The sequence below is a fragment of the Centroberyx affinis genome, unplaced genomic scaffold (assembly GCF_046629955.1).
Source record: "Centroberyx affinis isolate AG114_WGS23_722 - 3 ecotype Tasmania unplaced genomic scaffold, CSIRO-AGI_Caff_v1 ptg001048l_1, whole genome shotgun sequence".
In the NCBI taxonomy this organism is placed as follows: domain Eukaryota; kingdom Metazoa; phylum Chordata; class Actinopteri; order Beryciformes; family Berycidae; genus Centroberyx; species Centroberyx affinis.
Window position 1 is genome coordinate 408 of NW_027279602.1, and position 15,258 is coordinate 15,665.

The window sequence follows — 15,258 nt, forward strand, 5'->3', positions numbered from 1 at the left end:
GTCCAAAAATCACATGTGCTTTGAATTCACGTGTTTTACATGCAGCTTTTTGTACGGGATAAACCACCAACAAGCCTTTAATCCAGTGAGCAGCCATCTTTAGCAATTTAATAACCAACCAACTTTATTTTCATTTTATCCAAAGTAATTTTTTTTTTTTTAATGCATTTTCTATCTGTAAAGCGCTCTGCATTGCATTTCTAATGTACAAAATGTGCTATATAAATAAAATAAAATTAGATTGGATTGGATTGGATGAGCCAAAGCTGCTGAATTCCCGTTTCCCACACAACAGAACGACTTCAGCGGTGGGAGGGCCGGCCTGCAGATGCTTTACATGCTTCACATGAGGACAGACAGGACAGAGGGCATTCCAGCACCAGGTGTGGGTGTGTGTGTGTGTGTGTGTGTGTGTGTGTGAGTCGTGTGTCTTGTGATTGGTTAAGCTTTCGACACTCTTCCTCCACCTGCCTGCCAGATGTTTCGTAACATTGCTCTTGTTCTTGTTACCTACTTTTTATTTATTTATTTATTTATTTTTTAAACTGTGTTGCATAATGAAACCGCTCCTTCACTGCCCTCATTACCTCCAGCTCCAACCCCCCCCCCCCCCCCCCCCCCCCACCCCCCACTGGTCTTAATCCCGGCTGAAGCGGATTGTTTTTTTTGCCTCGTAATGCTGAGAATAACGAACAGTGACTAAGCAAAAGCTCATCCTGTTGTTCTGGTCTCTCTTTCCTCCTGGATTCAAAGCCCCAGCAGAACCTCTTCACACTCAAACCGAGTCAAAAAAAAAAACACAGACACGTTAATATACATGTTGTATTGTACTGGTGCATTTATACAATCAATTTGACAAAAACAATAATAATAATAAAAAAGAAACGTTTGGGGATACAGCGGTTGTATCCCAGCATGTTCGCCCGCTCCTCAGCTGGACCAGAGTTTTAGAGACAGTCTGTTTGTGGAAGTCACAGCTACACACCGTCTGGTTTTTAACTCCTTGTCACACAGGTCAGATATTTTCATCGCATTTGGTCGACACTTTTATTCCAAAGCACCTCTCAGAATCACGAGCACAAACGTTTTTTTTGCTCCAACCTTTCAGCTCCACAGGACCAGGGCGACATTAGTGTCTGTCTACCTGGAGCTGAACTCGCATATAAACTGGGTTTTTTTTTTTTAGACCTCCGCCATGAAAAGGTCAGACCAGTGCCACAAAGACTTAAAAGCCAGACTTCCTCTTCCTCAGCCTCTGACGTTCCTCTTCAGAAGTCCTTGTAATGCAGCAACCTGGAACAGACAGGAAACACACAAACAGTCAGAAGTTGCTCTCATCCGAGTCTGGTTCATGACAAATATGGCCGGGCATATCGGCTGAAATCTGAAACAACACTGACAGATCTACCTAGACGCATCTCTCCAAACCAGGAGTGGCTGAACCAAGAGGAACCAAAACTGTTTTTTTCCCTATTTCATAAATCATCTGAAGACCCCCCAAAATTATCATGCAAACCTGTGGGGGGGGGGGGGGGGGGGAACCAGTGGCCTAGAGAATAATAAAAAAAAAAGGAGATCATTACAGTTTCCTCTAATCTAAATCTAAAATCCAGCAGGTGACTCCATTAAGCACCGTTTTTGGTTGTAGACGTAGCGAGGATACTGATCTCGTGTTTTTAGTGGAATATCTCTTGCAGCTTTTTGGCGCCTGAGTTCAGTTCACCCAAAAAATGATTTTCCCTTTTCAGGTCATTTCATCTGGAGGCTGAAAACTATTCTGCATTTCAAAAAATTACAGAAGAAGCAGGAAAAATTACACATTATATTAAATTTGTATAGTAGAATTTATTTTTATCCCTTATCCCATAAATCACCTTGCAACCCCCCAAAATTATCTTGTGACCTCCTAATGGGTCCCAACCCCCAGTTTGTGCACTGGAATATGTGCCTCACTTGATATTGAACTGAGGAGGAGAAGAAGAAGAAGAAGAAGAAGAAGAAGAAGAAGAAGAAGAAGAAGAAGAAGAAGAAGAAGAAGAAGAAGAAGAAGAAGAAGAAGAAGAAGAAGAAGAAGAAGAAGAAGAAGAAGAAGGAGAAGAAGAAGAAGAAGAAGAAGAAGAAGAAGAATGTGAGCTGGACAGTCACTGCGTCTTCAAAAATGAATGATCAGAAAAGCTATTTGTTTTTGTCTCTATTGAAGTTGCTGGTTCAGAGTCTCCAGTGAGGCTGAGGTCAAACTCTGTCTTCACATTCGACACCAGCCCAGCTGGACCGAGCCCAACGGAGACATACGATTGGCTGACTGACCTGAAGAGGGGGGCGTGGCCCTTGTTGTTGGCCAGTGAGAAGAAGCCGCTGTGGGGGGAGAAGGCGAGGCAGCTGGCCCGGTGGACGATCTTCCTCTTGGAGACGGGGAAGTTGGAGAAGACGGTCAGACTGGGCAGGTGGACCTGGAGACAAACACACAGCATGACATCAGCATGACATCACACCTACAGCTGGAAAACTTTATGAACTTAATGAACCCAATCACAGGTGAACCAGGACTCAGAAGAAGCTCGCTCATTGGTCAGTTTTGGTCATCTGTCATCCTGCAGGTTTGAGATTTTGACAAAACAAATCTGACTCTAGTCTCTGTACCTTTAGCTAAGCATGATGGGATTTGTCTGTCTCTTCTTCTCTGGTGTTTTTTTTTTTTGTTCTGCTGGCCTTTCCAAGCATGAGGAACTGCTGGCTGTCAAGATGTCAACATCCACCTCCTTCTACCCATAATCCCTCGTGTTTTGGGTGGTTTCCTGTAGTCGGCTGGATTAACGAACCACTCCTCAGTTCTCTTGTTAGAGGCCTGAGACTCTCTGTGCCGTTTCTTTGGTGCCACCAGAGTTCAAAGGTCATCGTTCTCACCTGGAGAAACCGACTGAACTAAAGGAGGAAACGCTGCAGAGGTTGAATGTGTCGGTTTGAATCGTATGCCCAGTTTTGTCTTTCAGAGTCCACTTTGTGCTGCACACTAAAGCAGGAATGCTGTGAATGGCATCAAAAACAACTTAAAAACCTAAAAAAACCCAAACAAACCTCACAAGAACTATCTTTGACATGTGCATCAATCCAAATTGAGCTAAAGGGTCTTGTTTAGTCTCTAACCGCCTAGACGCCCTGCTGTACGTCTAACCGCCGCTGCCATCGCCTTACCAGTCGCGCGGCCTCGTCGTCGGCCCGGGACGCCACGGCCAGGATCTCGGAGGTGGGGTTGAAGGCCAGCGAGGTCGCCGAGGTCAGCAGGTTCATCACGGCCTTCAGAGGCCGGGGATTGGTCGAGTTGAGACACGCCTCCTGGGAGTAAACGTTGACCACGCCCGACTGGGAGCTGGGAGGGAGGAAAGTCGAAACAAAATGGAGTTCTGTCAAAACTGATGCTTCCGTCTTAGCGGCTTTTAAACACATCTGTGCACACAGAAATAAAATAATTGCATTTTAAATTGATTTTTGTCAGATTATTGGCTCTTCTACATGAAAAAACAATGAGAAACACATTTAAAAAATCAAGGCAAAGTGTACAGGGAGCAGACTGTGTTTTCCATCTTAAGAGGAAGCTATTTATAAGTTCCCATTAATCAACCATAATCTATGTGTGTGTGTGTGTGTGTGTGTGTGTGTGTGTGTGTGTGTGTGTGTGTGTGTGTGTGTGTGTGTGTCCTACCCGCAGGCGAGGTACTGTCCATTTGCTGAAGCAGCGATGGACGTTCCCTTCACACAGCCTTCGTCTGTGAACCTGTTGACACACCGGCTGCTCCGCATGTCCCACACATACACCTCCCCCTCCTCTGCACACACACACACACACACACACACACACACAGAGTAGAATAAGTTTACTCCAACTTAAAGCACTAGTCTGATAAGATAATATTTATATATATTTAATCAGACATGAGGAAGCAAAGGGTATAACGTAGCTGAGGGCACACACTGAAGAATTAGTTCATTTCAAATCAAATGTATTCCTCCTTTTTGTGCTCACACATCGAAAGAGAGCGGGTGTTTCAGGAAATATTTGACCACACACACACACATGCACACACACAGAATACACACACACACACAGAGTTGTGGACCCACCAGAGTTGGTGAAGACCTTGCTGCCGTCGTGAGAAAAGGCGACTCCACTGATGTTACCGTTGATCTTCATACTGCGAACCACTTCCTTGGTCTGAACACACACACACACACACACACACACAGACAAAATGGTTAATTAACAACATTTGCAGTCAATCAGATCTCCCCGACCCAAAACAAAGTGATGAATCGAAACTTTACGAAACAGAAAAGTGTCTCCTAAACAAAGAAATGTATTTTGCCAGCATCACGTTACACGAAATTCGGGTAATGAAGTACTTCAAACTTTTCTCCTGCTGCCACTTGGGGCCGCCAGAGTGCAAGCTGCCCAGTGTGGGGTTGGTGTCCGTTAGCCGGTTCCAAACTGGTAAAATACCCAAAATCATCGATAAGAGATTGGAAAGGATTCAGATTCTATAAGCAGTTTTGGATGCCGGATTCAGATTCGATAAAATGCTTTCGAGCCCCAACACCGGCCCAACGCAGCTTTAAAAACAAAGCACAGTGACTGACAGGAGCGGAAGCCCCGCCCACCTTGAGCGTCAGGACGTGCAGGTATCCACTGGTTCCTGTCAGCAGCAGAGCGTCACCTTCAGGGGAGACGGAGAACTCCTTCACTCTGGCCTCCTTCAGACCTGCAGGGACAAAACACCAACACTAAGACAACTCTATGACACTCTCCACCAGGGCAGAGCTGGTACAAGTGCACAAACTCCTTACTCAAGTATAAGTATATAAATTTACTTAAAGTATAAAAGTAAAAGTAGTTCTCTAAAAAAAAGGAAAAGCTGACATGAAATTCTAGTCTTTGCACACACTCTTCTTCCTCTCCATCTCCTCTTCTTCTCTGACCTCTTCTCCCATCTGCTCTTCTTCCTCTCCCATCTCTTCTTCGTCTCCATCTCCTCTCCTCTTCTTTGTCTGACCTCTTTTTCCTCTCCATCTTTTTCTCTGACCCCTTCTTCCTCTCCATCTCCTCTTCTTCCTCTCCATCTCCTCCTCTTCTTCTCCCATCTCCTCTTCTTCCTCTCCCTATCCCTCTCCTCCGCCTCCTCCATTCAACACTTTTTTACCTTTCCTTCCACTCCACTCATCCTTTCCTTACCCATATCAACAGTATCAAGGAATAACAAGGTCTAACATATAATTTCCAACCCCCACACCTCCTCCTCCTCCTCCTCCTCCTCCTCCTCCTCCTCCTCCTCCTCCTCCTCCTCACCTCTGACGGTGTGGACAGGCACCACCCGTCCCTCCATCATGTCGTACAGGTAGAACATCTTGTTCTTCAGGCTGGTGGCCACCACCTTCTCTCCGTCCGTGCTGAACTGGGCTTTGTGGATGGGGAAACGCTCCAGGTGGATGCTCTGGATCTTTGGGTTCGTCTTCCCGTCCACCTGGGGAGGGAGGGAGGGAGGGAAGGAAGGAAGGAAGGAAGGAAGGAAGGAAGGAAGGAAGGAAGGAAGGAAGGAAGGAACAAAGAGGAAGAAAGGTTTCTCATTTATTCCATCGGACCTACACCTGACAAAGTGTGACAAATTCAACTAAAACCCTCAATATTTTTCGATGCAGCAGGGTGATAAGATATGATCAAATTTATCTTATTATGAAACAGGTGGGAACATTATAAATATATCTATATATGTCATATATAACAATGAGAAGGATATGTGAAAAATAACTGAATTTCCAGCTGAAAAACAGCAGATAAATTCAGCAACTTCCCAGATAAATCAAGGTAGAAAAATCCCTCAGTTTGCCGTTTTGGTGTCCTTCTCTGACTCTGAACCACTGCTGTATCAATACACCTGGAACAGAGCGACGTGATTGGCCGACAGTACCTGGAAGAGGGAGATGGATTGGTCGAGGCCAGCCGTCATGACGACCTGAGCGGAGGGGTGGAACTGGACGGTGGTCAGCCTGTCGTCTGACGGACGGGCGCTGTTGGCATGGAGACACTTCTTCATCTGAGGAACAAGAACATCCACACCATGTGGGAAATTCATTTAATACGACAGTAACCTTGAAACAGAGATCAAATAATAGATGTGTTGTCTGTCAAGAAATTAAAGGAACATTAAAGTAATCTAACAGTACAGGAAATGTGTGTATGTACTGGGACTGAATATTTCTTCCGATATCATTCTAAGCATTTGTGTAATTCCTAAACTTTCCCTAAACTTTTCAGAGCGTATGTTACAGAGCCGGTGAGGCCGAGCCGCTGACCCGCAGGATCCCGCTGGGCAGACTGTCAGAGGACGCCACAAAGTTCCCCGTCTTCCTCAGCAGGTCGTCGTCCTCCTCTTCCTCTTCATCATCATCATCATCCTCGGCTGACAGATGAGGAGACGTAACATCAACATATGAATACAAAAACACTGATTGCGACATGCAAGTTTGAAAAGGGGTTCATGCCTGAGACAGCGGTTGTTAAGGGTGGAGAGTGTTACCCATTACCTAAAGTTTCCCCACCAGTCCAGGGCTTTGAACCGGCAGCCTTCCGGGCTGATTATTGACTCATTTTTTTTGGATATAATCGATTAAATAATTTAGTCTATAAAATGTCAAACATAATCACCAAAGTGATTCTTCAAACGTGTTACTTAGAAAACCCCAAAGTATTTATTTTATACTTATGTGAAACTGAGAAAAGCAGAAAATCTTAACATTTGTGAAGCTGCAACCAGCAAATGTTTGGTATTTTTACTTGATAAATGACTAAAACGATTAATCGATTATCAAAACTATAAAATCAATAAATTTTCTGTTGATTGTTGTCGTTTCAGCACTACTTTCGGTAACATTTAATTCTACCTCTCTTCTTGCTCTTCTTCTTGACTTTGGTCTCTGCCCAGGATGGAGTTCCCCCCATGGACTTCTGAAACCTGGGAAAAAACAAAGCAGAAGAAGAAGAGTGAGAGAGGGAGGATGAGTGTGGAATATATACCACAGTGTGTGTATATAAGTGTGTGTGTGTGTGTGTGTGTGTGTGTGTGTGTGTGTGTGTGTGTGTGTGTGTGTGTGTGTGTGTGTGTGTGTGTGGATGTGTATTTAGACTCACTGCTCCTTCATCCTCTGCTGTAGTTTCTGTTTGGACATCGTTGACTCCGCCACTCCTTTGGCCAGGTCTCTACGGAAACGATGGGTCATGTCCACCCTGAGAGAGAGAGAGAGAGAGAGAGAGAGAGAGAGAGAGAGAGAGACCTATAAGTCAGACGGTCTGTTTAAAGGAGAAAGCATTTTGAGTCAGCGGGGTCGTTTTTGTCCTTTGAAACCCACCGCCATGTTTGTGGAACACACAAATTTAAGAACAAACACACACACACACACACACACACACACACAACCTACTCTTCCTCCATCTCGTCATCCTCATCCACCCAGGCGGCCTTTCTGGCCGTCGGGAGCTGCAGACGAGCCTCGTTCTCCACTTCTTCTTCGCTGGACTCATCGTTGTCGTCGTCCAGCAGCGTCACGCCCTGCTCGCCCTCGTCCTGGAGAGTGACAGGAGAGAGAAAGGCCTTAAAACGATGTTAGGGAACGATCAGCTTCTGCAGCCCGAAGCCCAAATTTGGGACAAATCTGAGTCTAATAACACATACATTATGTTCTAGTCTAGTCCATGACCTGTTTAAAAGTCACTGACCTACTGTACTAATATATAGCTGCACACACACACAGGTGAAAATACACTGAATGCTTCTTTTCATTTCCAATTAGGGCATTTAGCTGGTTCAAGGTAGAGCTGCAACGATGAATCGATTAGTTGTCAACTATTAAATTAATCGCCAACTATTTTGATAATGGATTCATCGGTTTGAGTAATTTTTTAAGAAAAATAAGTCAAAATTCTCTGATTCCAGCTTCTTAAATGTGAATATTTTCTGGTTTCTTTACTCCTCTATGACAGTAAACTGAATATCTTTGGGTTGTGGACAAAACAAGACATTTGAGGACATCATCTTGGGCTTTGGGAAACACTGATCGACATTTTTCACCATTTTCTGACATTTCATAGACCAAACAACTAATCGATTAATCGAAAAAATAATCGACAATGAAAATAATCGTTAGTTGCAGCCCTAGTTCAAGGTTCCGGTATTTTCGTTACCTTGCGTATCGGCAAACATTCATGTCTGGTAGAGCAACAATTAAGACGTTTTATACATCACTACGATACACTCTTCAATTCGGCATTCATCCGATACACCAAGCTGCACTTATTACAGTAAAATATCAACTCTACGAAACGGTCCACCTGTTATTCCCACAGTCGTCTTCAGCAAAAAATGCACAGTGGCGAACAGTGTGAACTCCAAAAGTTTAGTTTTTGAATTGAAAATAAGGCGTTTGGTGGATCACTTGCATGCCGAATTTACCAGAAGACCCTAACAATTACCAAAAGATCAGAAGTCGTGTTCTGTGATGCGTGTGTAGCAGCCGATAGGCAAGGAAGCATTAAACTGATGCATTTTTTGGATGGAGTCTGGTGTGACGGTCGTTACCTCCACGAGCCTCCCCAGCAGCTCCTCTTCTGCCCCGAACACCAGCTCCTCCAGCAGTTTCACCGAGCTGTCCTTCTCTCCCAGGACTGCCAGCGTCTTCGCGTGTTTCTGCCGCTTTACGTCTTCTTGTTTGGGGTCGATCTTCGGCGGAGGAGCCCTTCTCCTCTTGGCCGGTCCCCTCTCCGTCGCCGTCGCCGGTAACTTTATAACGCTCTCTCCCTCCATGTTTTCACGACGCACGCGACAAACTAACTAACTTTACTTGTGAGCCGTTACAGCCACAGGACTTGAGCTCCCGTGCGTTCAGCTTTGTGAAACACGAGAGATGTTATGTTTTGATCGGCCTCATGCAGTCGATGTTTTGCACATGTGGGACCAGTGTATTTTTTTTTTTTTTACTTCATCTGCTTCCGCATAGACGATCTCTGAACTCGGAAGGGATTCCATGATTGTAACCGTCAAAAAGAAGGCTCCGCCCCCTAGCGTCCACATTATGAGAATCAAAGCCATGGGACCATTTAGCACCAGCCTTGATGAAGTGGAAAAAAATAAATATAGGTAAACTATGGAGGTCAGTTATTTAGATTTTCGGTGATCATCATAAACCAAACAACCACCAATATGAGCAAAAATCAATTACACTTCCATATATTCTAAGAGCATTAGTTACTCTCTTTTTCCCCCTTAAAAGAACCAGTGGTGGAAGAAGTACTGAGATCTTTTACTGAAGTAAAAGTAGCAATACAACAATGTAAAGATCATTCAAAATCTTACTTAAGTAAAAGTACATAAGAATTGGCAGCAAAATGTACTTAGAGGTAAACGTACTCATTATGCAAACTGTCCCCATTTAGAGAGTTATATTTTTCATAAATTATTGGAATATTAATACTGATTTATTGACATACATGTACATGTAAGCAGCATTTTAAAGTTGTCAACGTGAAGCTAATCTTAACAATTTATCTATACTTTTGGGTAGTCTAATCTATAACAATGCTATTTTATAGTTATTTTATAAAGATGATCAAATGTTTTAAATATAAAATAATGATCTGAAAAGTAACCAGTAACTATAGCTGTGAAATAAATGTAATGGAGTAAAAAGTACAATATTTCCCTCTAAAATGTAGTGGAGTATAAGTACAAACTAGCATCAAATGGAAATACTCAAGTAAAGTACCTCAAAATTGTACTTAAGTACAGTACTTGAGTAAATGTACTTAGTTACTTTCCACCACTGCTAATAACTTATCCTAATATAACTTACATCCATCTGATACTACTTACTTTGCTCTATTCTGATAACAAGGTGGCTCAACTGGATCTGGATCTACTTTCCATTCCATCCCTTTGGTACAAACAGTGATGTGGTTAAGTAAAAGAAAAATGAACTATGACCTCCAGTTGATCATCATAAGGCAAACCAACATAAACAAGAATTAATTCTATTTCCACAAAAGCATTAATTTATGCTTTATCCCCCCTTAGGGGACTCTATCCTAATGTAACCCACCACTTTCATGCTACTTGCATATAAAATGAATAAGAGGTGGGACCAAGTCAACTTTGCTTGAGTCCCAAGTCAGTCTCAAGTCTTGAGGCACAAGTCTCTAATCAAGTCACAAGTCTAAATGTAGATTACCAAGTCAAGTCCAAGTCATTAATGTCAAGTCTCAAGTCTAAATGTAGAACAGCAAGTCAAGTCAGAACAAATCAAGAGTCCAGTATCAGTTTAACATCTTAAAGAAAACTAAATATCTAGGACTTTTCAATGCAATATGGTTTTAATAGGATAAAAACTTGGTAAGAGCATCATGAGTTTGATTTCTATAATCAGTTTTAACTTCAATAAATTCAGTCATTCCATACAAATTCAGAAAACAGAATTTAAATTCAGTCGTCTGCTGGAACAAATCTCATCACTTTCAATCTAAGTCATTTACACAAACACAAGATCTCAAGTCAAGACTTTAGAAACCTTTTCAAGTCATCAGAGGACAAGTCAGAGTCAAGTCCCAAGTCACCAGAACCCAAGTCAAGTCTTCTCTTCATGCATCAAGACTCAAGCAGTTAATACTGTGACTTGAGTCCCCAGCTTCGCCCTGACCCGAATTCTAACCCTAAAAATGTCCTCAGATGACAAAAAAAGCCCTTTCTTCTCAGCTCCAAAACTCAAAACAAAAACAAAAATATAATCACACACACACACACTTCAGTTATTTAGACATTGACCTTTTAATCTCTGAAGTTTTTAGTTGAATCGGTACAACAGCTGGCCGAGTTAAAGACGTGCGAGAACGAAAGAGAGCGATTGATGGGGGGTTAAGCTGCTGGGATTAGTGAGAGAGAGAGAGAGAGAGAAAGAGAGAGACAGAGAGAGAGAGATGAGGAAACCATGGAGTGTTTATTTCAGTGTTGATAGAGCTCCGGTTAAAGAAAAAGAGAGAGAGAGAGGAAAAGAGAGAGCACACCAGTTAGAAATGCAGAAGAAAGAAAGAAAACAGAGAGCATGATGAGTCACCATGAACTCCCCAGTTCCTTCAGATATTCATCCACCAACCCTCTGTGTTGTTTAGTCCCAATGTTACAAGCTTTAAACAAGAACCTATTAGACTAACTGTAAGCGCTATTATCACTACTGTTATTGTTATCCATGAGGCGTTAAGTCACTTCTTTTTTTTTTTTTTTTTGGAACAATTATTAACATATTTTCAGTATTTTTTGTTTGAGTCATAATAGGTCTATACAAATCCTGAATCGACGAGTTTTACAGCAAACATTTCATAAGGCAAAAGACGAGCGATGGAGGGAGGGGGAGGGAGGGAGGAACGGGGAGAGGAGGAATTGATTAAAATTTGAAAATAAAGGACAGTTAAAGGGGTTGTTGTTGCTGTGGCTCTGGTCTGTGGGGAACTTACAACCAAGCAGCTCTTTTCACCTGGAGTCATTTTATCAGTAGGTTTTCACGGTGGAAAAGTGCTTGGCCACGATTTAGATACAAAACCCCAGACAGACTTGTTATCTCATCTTGTATCCAGACTTATCAAGCTTATTTTAGGATTTTTTTTTTTTTTTTTGTGAAATCATCTCACTGCACTGGCAGATAATTTCACCGGTTTCAACAAATTTGACTTTTTTTCCCCCCAGGAGAATGTAACTTGTTTCAGGACATTTACTTGGAAAAAGTGGAACTGTCTTGGAGAAAGTTTCTTGTTTCCAGATTTTCTTTCTTTCATTGTTTTATAATGTTATAATGATTTCTTGAAAGAAGTCATATTGGCATGAATCAAGTGAAATTTACTGAAACCAGCAAGATTATTTGCCAGTGCAGTGAGATGATTTGACTGATGATTTGACACTATCATGACATAAGCCGATAGGTCCAAAAACAAGATAAAATCAATGGACAACTTGTCATTTTTTGCAGTGTATTGAAATCTCAAACTAGACAGAGCGTCAGGCCTGAACAGGGCGATGAGCCACAGTTAAACACATCAGTGGAGTCTGACTTGAACAAACTCCCTCCACAGCAGGACAGGAAACCAACTTCTAGTCAACCTTCTAGTCAACAAGTCACAGCAGCTGGGGGGAAAAGAAATCCCCAAATTCACCGTTTCACCTGCCAAGTATCAGTGTGAGATAAGTAGTGGCTTTTAGAACAGAATCGACCTCTGAACCGTGTTTAGTTCCCTGCCCAAGTGGGTGATGGGAAAGACAAACTAACCAGACACAACCACAACTTAACAGCTTCTGACTGGTGGACATCTGCCTTCATTTCCCATCATGCTCCACAGTAACTTAGAAAAGTCAGTTTCCAATCCGTCTCAAAAGGTATTTCTGCTTCAAGGTGCTACGTGTAGCATTTTAACATCCATAAATCATCACCACATTAATTTTGAGACATTAGTGTAATTACCATAAACAAACCAGACAATCAGCTGTCAGGGGGGGGGCAGGGAGCAACGGGGCTGATGGGAAATGTTTCAAATCTCATTTGTTTACGGTAATCATAACAAGATATATTAGAGAACAGATTTTCATATCTGGTAATGGTACACGTAGCACCTTTAAATGTGGATTTGTGTCCTGTATGTAGGATCTAGGATCAATCTTTTATCTGCACTGGGGTTTTAACACCAGGTGTAAATTTGGCCAAAGAGTCTGGTCCCAATCTAAACCCTGAACCCTGACCTCTGACCCCCAGCCTGCTTTCACATCATGGCTGAGCCGTAGTGTCAAAAATCGCTGTGTATGCCTTCAAAAACATGAAACAGCCAGTAGCTTAATACAGAATTAAAACGACCCCATCAAAATCCCTCCGAGGTAGCGACTGATTTCTGCAGAATAAATTGGGGACAAAGTTACATTTTCTTGAGACCCAATTCGGGGTCCCCGTACCCTAACTTTGAAAACAGTGTAGTGCTTCTGTGCCACGCAGCTTGGAGGCTGGAGGCTGGAGGCTGGGGTGGAGGTCAGGGTGCAGATCTGGGGTCAGGAGTAAAGACCTGGCTAGTCTCCAGAGTCAGAGAACCGATGATCTTCAGGGAACCAGCCGAGAAGAGCTTCAGCACTGACTTCAGATCAGGCCACGTCACCGCTTCACATAACAGAAATGTAAAAATCAAAACAACATATCATCAGTTTTCTTCTCCTAGAACCGGCTTTCTTTCACATTTCAGCCTGGGACCCAAATCAGAAATTCAACAAAAAAAAAAAAACCCTAACAAATAACTATTTAATAACTTGCTTGTCATCATTATTTTGGCCTTATTATTATAAGCAGCTACAAGTATTACCAGGAAGTTCATATCAGCAAATTCTTAGTACAGTTTCTACTCACTTCACCTGAGCCAGGCGTTCTTAGCTTTTTCAACCTGGGACTCGATTTGAGGATTTCTGCGTTCCCCCGAGGCCCGGCGATGAAAACACAGTAGTATTCTTGTCGAGTGGGAACACATTTATAAAACACACCCAAGACCCATTTTGGGTTCTGGCTCATAGTTTGGGAAACACTTAACCGAGGCTTTGCCCACTTCACTGTGCATCGAACAAATCAAAACACCACCACCCAACAAGTTTATCAGGTTTAAAACCCTGGATTTCAGCTTTTAGCTCGCTTCCAATCAGGCCTGGGTCAAATAGGAGATGCACCAAGTTGTTTACGCTTGTTTTAACCTTCAAGGGAGTGCCAGGTGGGCGGGGTTTACCGCACCAGGATCAGTTGTCAATCACAGAAAAGTACACAAAACTATCTCTCAAATACTTTCTGACGATTGGCTTCACTTTCTGCGTTTTATATGGTATTGTTCTTATTACCACGGCGGCCATTTTGAACTGGGTGGAAAACTCAGCCCGGTTCTCTCGTTCTGTTGTGTCCCAAGATGAACATCACACAAACATCAGGAATCTGACAAACATTTATCATTTCACAGATTCCTCACTGAAAAACATTAGAAATAAATGGATCTCAAGAATCTGGAATGAGTTTTACAATTTGGACCTCTATAGCCAGCTACCAGAATCTATCCTCGGTACCTAGCTAGTAGCTAATTAGTTAGTAAGCTAGCTAACCTCCCAGTTCAAATAATCTTTGTACTTTTCCCGAGATTGCTAGCTAATTTGATCTGAATGTTAGATGTTGTAACACCAGTTTTTATCTACATGCTAATCTTCCAAGTTTTCCACGCCAAGTGTTCAAAATGGCCACCATGGGAATATCTATCTGGTACTTACAGAAGGTAAAAACAATGCTACAAACTCTTGTATGCTAATGCTATCTGATCCAGGTCTGGATCCTTTACTGCCCGTCTCTACTGGCCCCAAAGTCTTCATTATTGAGACATGTAGCAACGTAAAGGATAGAATAAAACGGAAATGGGTTGAATTAAATCGAAAAGGTTACCCCACCTCGGATGATGGGTAATTATATAACACTGTGTGTTGAAACCCGAGGCTGCGCTGTCATGCTTTTTAACACAGACTGATCAAAGAAAGACGACATGCAACAAGTTTAGTATTTTCTCAGAGAAGAGGAGAGAGGAAGGGGAAGGAAGGAGGGAGGGATGGAGAGAGGAGAGGGGAGGAGAGAATGTTTCCTTGCTGCAGGCTCCCCAGCCACAAACACATCAGGAAGACTTGATCGTTGACCTGCGATTGTCTCGGTCCCATCCGTCCCTTCGCCGCCCCTGTCCCACCAACACGGTACGTTCCAGTCCCACAGAAGAGACCGCTGTCGCCCTGCAGCAGGAGGGGGGGGGGGGGGGGGGAGTTGGGTGCTGGGTGAGGTTAGTTAGTGGGTGAGTCTCCCAGTTCAGTCCTGCCCATCTTGGCACTTGTGGAGTTCACCTCCCTCAAAACAAATGTCTTGTCAGTTTGGGAAGATTGACCCGTGTCGCGTCCCATCAGAAACCCTCTGGACTCTGGACAAGTGTGACCCGGTCCTTGAATCACGCCTCCTCAACCAGAGCCGTGCGACTACAAGAGTTGTGTCGCTTAAGTCACGAGACGCCCAAATAGTTGCCACTGCTTCCCCCCCCCCGATAGCCGGTCACCATGGGAGTTCCCATAGCAACAGCAAAGTCAATTCCCCTGTCAATCTCCATGGTGACGACAGGAGATTTTATTTACAGATGAA

At 43.1% G+C, this 15,258-nt stretch overlaps 1 protein-coding gene across 1 annotated transcript; it reads right to left on the bottom strand.

The window, feature by feature from the left end:
• Positions 1-807: 807 nt before the first annotated feature.
• Positions 808-9,005, bottom strand: LOC139647108 (U3 small nucleolar RNA-associated protein 18 homolog). Its single transcript, XM_071522957.1, has 13 exons — positions 8,622-9,005; positions 7,468-7,610; positions 7,178-7,273; positions 6,931-7,001; positions 6,343-6,449; positions 5,958-6,083; positions 5,339-5,513; positions 4,654-4,754; positions 4,120-4,210; positions 3,701-3,824; positions 3,193-3,367; positions 2,308-2,450; positions 808-1,293 (listed from the first exon to the last, which is right to left on the bottom strand). The coding sequence occupies exons 1-13, from the start codon at positions 8,844-8,846 to the stop codon at positions 1,269-1,271; spliced, it is 1,602 nt and encodes a 533-aa protein (XP_071379058.1). The 5' UTR covers positions 8,847-9,005; the 3' UTR covers positions 808-1,268.
• Positions 9,006-15,258: the final 6,253 nt, after the last annotated feature.

Excerpts from the sequence above, each read along its gene's own strand:
- LOC139647108 (XM_071522957.1), bottom strand. The coding sequence starts at position 8,846 with ATGGAGGGAGAGAGCGTTATAAAGTTACCGGCGACGGCGACGGAGAGG. Across the intron at positions 6,450-6,930 it reads GAAGAAGAGCAAGAAGAGAG|CCGAGGATGATGATGATGAT; the intron begins GTAGAATTAAAT and ends CTCATCTGTCAG. Across the intron at positions 4,755-5,338 it reads GCCTGTCCACACCGTCAGAG|GTCTGAAGGAGGCCAGAGTG; the intron begins GTGAGGAGGAGG and ends TTGTCCCTGCAG.